General features: G+C 41.8%; 1 protein-coding gene across 1 annotated transcript; it reads left to right on the forward strand.

The window, feature by feature from the left end:
* Nucleotides 1–1492: 1492 nt before the first annotated feature.
* On the forward strand, nucleotides 1493–9062 carry LOC125481687 (protein phosphatase 1 regulatory subunit 37-like). The gene is made up of 5 exons (XM_048593554.1): nucleotides 1493–1565; nucleotides 4042–4142; nucleotides 5105–5224; nucleotides 7227–7377; nucleotides 7639–9062. The coding sequence occupies exons 3-5, from the start codon at nucleotides 5126–5128 to the stop codon at nucleotides 7893–7895; spliced, it is 507 nt and encodes a 168-aa protein (XP_048449511.1). The 5' UTR covers nucleotides 1493–1565; nucleotides 4042–4142; nucleotides 5105–5125; the 3' UTR covers nucleotides 7896–9062.
* Nucleotides 9063–9940: the final 878 nt, after the last annotated feature.

The raw sequence follows: 9940 nt of genomic DNA on the forward strand, positions 1-9940 counted from the left end.
CTGAATGAGCCTTCCTCTGTTCTGAGGAAGGGTCACTCTACCCAAAACGTTAACTCTGATTTCTCTGCACATCTGCTGCCAGACCTGCTGAGCTTTTCCAGCAATTTCTGTTTTTGTTAAACTGTAGCTGCGTCTGCTGTCTCGTAAAGGAATCTGTTTTACTCTGAAGAACAGCAGGTATCCTGGCAGATGTTTACCCTTCAAGCAGCATCACTAAAATGGGAAATTTCATAGTTTGCAGGACCTTGCTGCATACAAATAACTGCACTTTTAAAAACTACATAATTAGTGAGAGGTTATTTATGACGATTTGAGGTTGTGAACTGAAAGATAAATGCCTTCATCCTTTCACGTCTTTGTATATTTAGTGAAACCACTGCCATTGTCTTTTGTCAAATGCCTTTGATCGATGAATAATTTAATCAGAGTCATGGGGAACCAAACTCCAAGTGCTGTATTGTGTCTGGTAATGACAAACCCAAATAATATTAGCGCAACCTTACTATGACCAAGTACTTCAGAAAGCTATAATACAGTGTGAGGCGAACTTGTACCTCCAATATCCTTAAGTGGAGTGTCTAGATTTGACTGGTTCAACAAGGGGAGATACCAAGCAGGGATTGGAACTTTGAAATAAAACCCGAAAGCGCTTGAACAATTCAGCAAGTCTAGCTGCATCTGTGGAGACAGAAAAAAATTAATGTTTCAGGTCCTATATGACTAATCCTCTCTGCTTTTGTCTGAGGCTGAAATTTGCCTGTCAAATAATAATATCTATTTTGGTCCTTCTGAAGACTCACCTTGACATAGGAATGTTGTGATACTGCTAACACCCCTCAACGCAGTGAAAATGACATCATTATAAGCAACCATGTTGACTAGTCTGCCTTCTTTCATCACTATAACATTACCCAACTCTATGCTGTCTCATCTCATATGCTGCTAAAACCCTCATTTTTGCCTTTGTTACCTTTCAGACTTGAATATTCCAACGTTTTTCTGACCTTTCTGTCTTGCAACCTGTGCAAACATAAGCTCATCTAAAAGTCTTAAACCTGTATATCTCAAATCTGATTTGGCCATTGCCTGTTGTGGTAGCTGACCAATGTTGGCTTCTCTTCCATTAATACTTTGATTTAAAGTTCTCAACCCTGTTTCTTTCTATACCCATGACTCTCCCTATCACGTAGCCTTGTCCTGTCCAACATCCTACAAAATCCAACTCTGACCTCCTTAAATGCCCCTGATTTTAATAGCACTATTGTTGGCAGCTATGCCTTCTATAATTCTTTGGAATTCTTTCCTTGCACTCCCTGCTTTTATATTTCACTTGCACCCTTTGCAATGTCCTTGTACCTTGCTTCGTTGACCAAGTTTTTGGTCATCTGTCCTAATATCTCCTTCTGTGACGTTTTGTCAAATTTTGTTGAGACTGTCTAGCACCTTAGGAAGGCCCTATATAGATGCATATTGTTGTTGGTTTTGCAGGTAATTATAGGTTATATTTCCTGTTTTGTAGGAGTTTAAAGAACTTTCGCAGAGGCTGGACTGCCTGGATCTGAAAGGTAAGGCTGATACCAGAATGTTTATTGCATCTCTGGGATGATAGTGAAGAGTCTTCTCTTTGACAAAAACTACATGGATGTGAAGTAACTGCAATAAAATTTCTAGGTTGGGGAGGCTGCAAGGGACATTACTTTGAAACAGCACAGTCGTAGAAGCTTAGATTGTTTGTCCTGAATAGTATATAATTATTTTCATTATTGCATTGACTTATGCTCCTGTTGATACTAGCAGACGTCAAACATCTCACCTGTTTGTTTGGGGTGAGTCAAAGCACTGGTTTAAATTCAGCAAGTGTCAGAATGAATCAGTAATTGTGTGGTTCATCTATTCCCAATGAATAGTGAACCTCGGGATTGAGGTATCTAGCTGGTGTGGTGAGCCGTGGAGATGTACAGCATGGAAGCAGACCCTTCGGTCCAACCTGTCCAAGCCTACCAGATATCCTAAATTAATCTAGTCCCATTTACCAGGATTTGGCCCAAATCCTTCTAAACGCTTCCTATTCGTGTGCCCATCTATATGCCTTTTAAATATTGTAATTGTACCAATCTCCTCCACCACCACTTCTGGCAGCTCATTCCATGCACGCACCATCCTCTGCGTGAAAAAGTTACCCTTTAGTTTCCTTTTAAATCTTTCCCCTCTCACCTTAAACCTATGCTATCTAGTTTTGGACTCCCTTCACCTTATGCATCAAGAGGGACCTGAACCCAGTTGTCTGCTTCACAATTATACAAAAGATTGTCATCTATGAAAATCTTATATACACAGTTAGTCTTTGCAATCTCCTGGACTGGTTTTAATCGCATGAGGAGTTTGGAAAAGAATTTTGCAATGTACTTGTCTCCTTATGGTCTAAGCCCTTTTCTCTGTTTCGCTTGCCTCTACTGGGAGTCATGTTCCAGTCCTCATGACGCGTGAGGTAGCTGGTCTCTTCCTGCCTTCAGTTTCACGTGTCATTTCCGTGCAAGTGATCCCAGGCAGGAAGCATCAGCCAGTTATTCAACTTTGGGAAGCATCAGAGCTGAATTCAATCCTAAACTCATTCCCAAACGTTCTCTTGGTCCTTTCCAGCACGACTAATTAATTAGCATTCAGAGCAGGATGTTTGACATTTTCACACCTTCCCCAACCCGGCTCACTCTGAACAGCACATCCCAGCTGCAATCTAAACTCGGCGCAGACGAGAATTCATCTTGGGGCCTCTGGTTTACCTTGGCTTATTGCCAAACAGATTGGTGCTTGCTGAGACACTGGAAGGAACTGTTAGTATTGTTTCTGATGTTGGCTCCAAAGCACCTTTTTGTTGAAAACGCCTTTATCAAAAGGGTTGCAAAAAACCAGGGGGAGGATTTGGATCGTGATGAAAGCTGGTCTGAGTTTCTTCTTCTAACACATATGCTTTTCTGGAGAAAGTTGCAATTCTTCTCCCAATGAGGTTCATTATCAGTGTAATACACTGGTAGTCTGATGTACAACATGCCAGAACTAAGGAAAACCCTGTTAATGCCAAAATCCATATTAGAGGATTGATGGCTGGAGTTGTAGTTTGAGGAAACATCAGTTGGGAAGTTAATTTTGCTGTTCCAGTGCATCCGGATTGGCAAAGACAGTTCAACCAGGATTTCCTGTGCAGGTTTACTATAGGGTGACACCCGCAGGGAACCAAGGAACGGCAACTCATCAAGGGTACATCCAAAGCACCTTCCAAACCTGAGACATGCACCACCTAGAATGGGCAGGGAAACCAGACAGTTTGGGATACTACCTCTTGCAAGTTTCCCTTCAGATTGCACAACATCAATTCCACATTTGGAACGATATAGCTGTTCCTTTGTTGTCATTGAACCAACATCTTGGAGCTCCCTCCTGAACGGCACTGATGTGTGTTTACCCGTACCAAATGGACTACGGCAGTTCAAGGAGGCAGATCACCACCATCTTCTCAAACACAAGTGGGGTTGGGCAGTGAATGTTGGCCTTGCAAGTGATGTCCACAACTCGTGAATGATTTTTTTTTTTAAGAAAAGGCCACTTAGAACATTAAGCCTGTTCTGCCCTTCCATTAGATTATGGCTGATATGTGACCAAACCTCATACACCTAACTTAAATCTCTTGTTAATGCCTTTGGTTGACAAAATTCTTATTAATCTCAGATTGAAAGTTAACAATAGATCTTCCATTGGTGTACAAGTGAGGGAATTGAACTTGAGTGTGGTGTCTCCTCTTCAAATTGAGTCTATGTGAGGACATTGCAGAGGATAATCTGGGCCTGCCAGACCATAACTCCACAGAAATCCGTAAAACAAAGAGTACAGTTACATTTTAAACAGAGAGGCTTCAGGTGAATGGCTGTGCATGTATATTTCTTGGAAGTTTTAACAAGTAAACCAGTTAAAGATAAGATTAACCAGGTGGATGACCAAACAGAGGTAGCCCTGAGTTTATTGAAAAGGTTTTTATTCACTTTACAGGTGAGAAACTGGACTACAAAGCTTCTGAAGCCTTGGAAGAGGTTTTCAAACGTGTCCAGTTTAAGCTGGTGGATTTGGAGGCAACCAACCTGGATGAAGATGTGAGCTGCTTACTTATTTTCAGATGTATTTTGAGATTTTTAATATTTTTTGCTTCATATTGTTCTTGCATGTGTATTATATAACAACGCCTTGGTTACACTGCATATTTGAGGTTAGGTTTCAGCTGACTTCCACATTTGAATTAGATCCAATTTAAACAAAGCATATCTTGATATTATTGTTTATGCAAGTGCCAGTTTGGATTTATCCCAGCCTTGTCAGCTGGCAACATGGATAAAACTTCCCCCTTTGTACTCATAAATACTATGAGTGACTTGTATTGAGAGATTCCAGCTGGATAGCAACATAATGGACAGTACCTGGTTCTTGGCAGTGTTGCCCTGTGTGCCAGATAGCTGGACAATGAGTTTTTTTTTTTTTTTGGGCTATCAGCTAATTAGTTTCGATGATGCTTTCAACCCCCCCCCCCCCCCCCCCCCGATTGCCAGTGAGCTAGGTCCGCGGACTTGACTAACCTGGAATCAACAGCTTAAGATATGGAAGAGTTCACGTTTCTGGTCCATCAGAACCATTTTAAATCTAATAGCAAGTGTGTTTTCGTGTTTATTCTGTCATAGCCATGTACGCTAAATGTATTTGAAAACACTGCTCCAGTAATGTAAACTGGCTATCTTAATATTTACACATCAGTACCTGAGTAATGGTGAAAGAAAAAGACATTGAGACTTTTGAACTTGTAATCATCAGGACAAATGCAAGAATGCCAAATTTCAAAGGGAGCATCACTCTGATTAGCTAAGTCATTGCCATGGAGAATGTGCGAGGACCCGTGACCTCTACTTTAGTTTAATTTTTTTAAAAATGCCTGGATGTGTTCCTTTTGCTTACAGAGGGCAAGCCCCTGCTGATGAATGCACATGCCTTGAAAAACCTTATGATAGAAGGTGTTTTTTCAAATTTGTACAGGCTAGCCAAGCAATGTTAACTTTTATTTCTACAGGGTGCATCAGCATTGTTTGATATGATAGAATATTATGAATCAGCCACACAGCTGAACATCTCATTTAACAAACACATCGGGACGCGAGGGTGGCAGGCTGCAGCTCACATGATGAGGAAGGTAAGCATCAATCTTATTATTGGATTTGTGGGCTTGGATTCCAAGGATAATGGCACCACTTGGAGTAGCACAGGGCCAGACATCCCTGAACCTATTTTTTTTGTATTGTTCTCTGGGTGTTGACCATCACTGGCCAGGCTGGAATTTATTACCCATTCCTACCGGAATATAGTGGTGAATTCTGTTCTGGAATCATTGCAGTCCATATGGTTTAGGTAAACCCACAGTGCTTTTTTTCCTGTTGTGTAATAGAATTGACTGGCTTGCTAGGCCATTTTAGAGAGCAATTAAGAGTCGAACTTATTGCTGTGGGTCTGCAGTTGCAAATGGGCCATATAAGACCAGATAAAGACAGCAGATTTCCTTCTCTAAAGGACATTAGTGAACCAGATGGATTTATATGATAATCCAGCAATTTCACCAGCATTATTAATGAGACTGGTATTTTGTTCCACGTTCACCATTGAATTTAAGTTCCCTTGGCGTCTATGCTCGGAGTTGAACTTGTCTCTAGAGCATTAGTCCAAGCCTCTGGATTACTAGCCCCATAACGTTTTCACTATGCTGCTGTCTTCTCCCAAGTCTGGGATGCTGAAGACCATCCAAGTGCAACTACAGCCAAGCCCCACTAATTCGTCAGTGTTGTGGCAATTGGAACCTTCTGATCTGTGTGACTGGTATAGTTTGTACGTGGTCTCACTAAGTAATCACATTTCATTTAGATTCTCCTGTTTTACTTGGGGTTGCTGCAATGACCCTTCTATATCTCCTCCTGTCAGTCACCCATTTCCCATTCCAATTCTGCTTTTTTTAAAAAAAGCCTTCCTGCCACTGCATATTTCCATCTGGTCATGGGCCTTCCTATTCTGTCTTCTACTGGCAATCTTATCTCCATCACTTGCAGCACTACATTTTCTCTCTGTTTGTCACAGCAGACAGCCATTTCAATCTCTTCTCAGTCATTTTCGACAATGTTTCTGCAGTCTTAACGAGGCCCCTGATGTGCTGGTTTCTGATCTTATCCTTTCTTGTTACCCATAGCTCCATCTCAGTATTCACACCTTATTTCTATCCAGTCATCGTTCTTCTCCGCTTGATAACGCTTACGTTTCTGCACTATATAACAATGACTGTCCTGTAGATTCTTCCTTTCAATTTCAGTGAAAATGTTCCACTGCATCTCTTCCAGTTACCCCAACCAGAGCTAATCTGCTTAATTTCAATTTCAATACTGCCATCTTCTGTCATCACAGTTACTTGAACCTACTCACTGAGGGATCTTATCATTTCTCAATGCCAAATACAGTCAGCCATTCTGCAGTTCAAAATCAAAAGCGAAAGAAGTACCATATGAAGATTGTTGACATTTTTAGTCGACCTGTTCAGAAGCATTGTGGCACGTCTGGGGAAGGTGGGACTTGAACCTGTGCCTCCTGACCCAGAGGTAGGGACACTACCACTGTGCCGCAAGTGTCAAATGGAGATTGTGCACAAAAGTCATTGGACTGTAGGCTAACCTATTGTCTAATTGCCACATCACACAATGGGAGAACTGTATCTGCAGCATTAAATGGGCTCAATTAAACTAAATGCTTGAGTGAATCCCGATGGATTACCTTATAAGTTTATTGCTTGCTGTAGTACTGAGCTATATTGGCTACAAGGTGGATGGTTTACCCTGGGAGTGAAATGGTAAATGATTTGATTCCTCTTGAACTCTGAGAAGGCGTAGAGTCATACAGCATGGAAACAAACCCTTCAGTACAACCATTCCATGCCAAACATAATTTCATACTAAACTAGTCCCACCTGCTTGCTCCTGGCCTGTATCCCTCCAAACCTTTTTTATTCATGTACTTATTTAAATGTCTTTTAAACGTTGTAATTGTGCCCTGTTTACAATGCTCTTCTCGCATTACACCAGTAGGCTTATGCATCTCTCACTGCTTTAAACTACCCTTGTCAATCTCCTTCTGATGAATATTGTTCTTCTCCTTTGCAGACCAGTTGCCTGCAGTACCTGGATGCAAGGAACACCCCTCTCCTCGACCATTCCGCGCCCTTTGTTGCTCGTGCTTTAAGAATCAGCAGCAGCCTGGTGGTACTGCATCTGGAAAATGCCAGTTTATCCGGCCGACCACTCATGCTCTTGGGTAAGAGAAGTAAAATTCAGTTATAGTTTAATTGCCTGGATTTTAGAATAGTCATAGCACAGAAGGCAGTTATTCAGCCCTTCAAGTCCATGCCAAGCTGTCTGGTCTGGTAAGCCAATAGTGACTTTACCCTTTTGTTGGAGGTCAGTCAGCACAGTTGGATAGATAGCTGGTTCGTAATGTAGAATGGTGCCAGCATCGTGGGCCGTTGTGGTACCCGCATCCTGTACCTTACTATGTGCCTGTTATCCCACCTGGCAGCAACTGCGTTGAAGATGAACATGACACTGCGAGAGCTGTTTTTGGCCGATAACAAATTGAATGGACTGCAGGACTCAGCACAGCTGGGAAACCTCCTAAAATTCAACTGCACCATCCAGCTAATGGACTTGCGCAACAACCATATTCTGGACTCAGGTATACACTGTGCTTCCTTCTCCTGCGCTCATCTCTCTAAGGTTGACTATGATATTATAGATCTTCTTATTACTATGTCCTTCATACATCTAAATAATTAGGTTCCAATTTTGCAATGCAGGTGATTCAAGTTGATGCAGAGCACTTAATTCGTTGCCATGGTTTGTTGTTTTCCTTCTGGCTAATTGGATTGAATTGACAGGGCATCACTAGCTTCTATGAGAATATTTTATAAAATTGTTCAGATTTATTCTAGGGAGCTGTGTGTTATTCTAGGGAGCTGTGTGTTGCCAACAAACCTGACATTTATTGTATATCCTTGTTAAGTCTTTGCCAAACATGAAAACTTAAAGTTTCATTCATCTATGGGATATAGGGACTTGCTACCCACCCCTAATTGCCCCTTGATCTGAGTTCTGAGTAGCTTGCTAGGGCCATTTCACAGGGCAGCTAACAGTTAACCACACTGCTGTGGGCCTGGAATCATCGTCTGCCCTCACCTGGTTTGGCTGACAATTTCCTTCCCTAAAAGATATTGGTGTACCAGATGGGATTTTATTATAGTCAGTAGTGGTTACATTGTCAGCACTAGGCTAACTTCCAATTGCAATTTTTTATTGAATCCAAAATTTCACAATTTGCCATGGATTTAAACCTATCTTCCCAGAGCGTTAGTCTAGGATTCTCGGTTACTAGTCCAGTAACGTTACACTTGCACCACTGCATCCCCGAATAGGAGTAGGAATAGGCCCGTTGGCTCTTTGAACCTATTCCACCATTCAGTTTGATCATAGCTGATCATCTATCTCACTGCCTTCTTTACACATGATCCACCTGTCCCTTGATTCCTTTGAAATCCAAAAGTTTGTGAACCTTTGTGCCTTGTGTATATTCAATAATTGAATATCTTTCTAGAGCTCTAGAGAGTAGTGAATTCCAAACGTTCACAGCATTCTGAATGAAGGGATCTCCTCATCTCAGTGCTAAATGTGTTGTCCCCTTATTCTGCAACTCTGACCCCATTTTGTAGACCACCCAGCCAGGGGTAAAACATTTTCTCAGTGTCTACTCTGTCAAGCCCATTTAAAATCTTTGTTGCAGTTAGATCGTCTTATATTCCTTACAATGTTGAAGAATGTAATCTTAGTTCTTTTAATTCCCCCACCCCTGCAGGGCAGTTGGCTCCTCCCAAAACGATGCCAGTGTTATATGCTGCCTGATCTGTTGTGATCTCCAGTACTTTTTGTTTTCAGTACTGGTTCCAGCATCTGCAGTAATTTGCTTCAATGTTGTATTATATCCATTGAGTTGGATTTTGTAATGGATTTGCACTAGCAATAGTTCAGCTATCCTGTAGATTGGTTAGATTCGGACTTCATCTTCAGACTGAGTTTGGACTGTAAATACAGCTTTGGTTTGAAGAAAACCCCCTTTGTTTCTAAATTACCATTAATCTGACCACACCCGTGGGCTCTTTAGATTGTTGGCTGGCTCTTTACAGTGCGTGAACCAGCTCTTTAACAATTGAATAAGATTTCACTCATCCAGTGCTTCATTACCAATAGTTAAGATGTCCTTCAGGAGGTCTTGTAGTACAGGGGTAAAGTCCTTGCCTCTGAGCCAGAGCTTTGGGTTTGAGTCCTGCTCCAGGACTCAATGGCCAAGGAAGGAGTCATTACAATGCAGCCACACAGGTTGAGTATCAACCTGCAAATCCTTCCATCACATATCAGTGATGCGCATTAACAGTGGGAGACATTTGTGGTCAGCTCTTTTATGGAAAGAAATTGGAGTCTCTGCCATCACTATCCATAGCTCCAGACTAATACATACATATAAATGTATTAGCTGACACAGCAGCTTTGACTCCTTTCAGGAGCTGGTTAGCTCAATCGGCTGGATGGCCAGTATAGGTCATATTGGTGCCAATAGCATGACCTACAATCTCTGTTCTGGCTATGCTGGATTCAGGACCTGCCCCCTAGTCTTACCCATGATGAAGATTTTGGTGCCATGGATGAAACCTGTCTTTGGACAGAGAACTCCGAAAAGAGATAACAAGGTGTAGAGCTGAATAACACAGCAGGCCAAGCAGCATCACAGGAGCAGGAAGGCTGACGTTTCGGGCCTAGACCCTTCATCAGAA

This window comes from Rhincodon typus, unplaced genomic scaffold (assembly GCF_021869965.1).
Source record: "Rhincodon typus isolate 14 unplaced genomic scaffold, sRhiTyp1.1 hic_rhity00003093, whole genome shotgun sequence".
In the NCBI taxonomy this organism is placed as follows: domain Eukaryota; kingdom Metazoa; phylum Chordata; class Chondrichthyes; order Orectolobiformes; family Rhincodontidae; genus Rhincodon; species Rhincodon typus.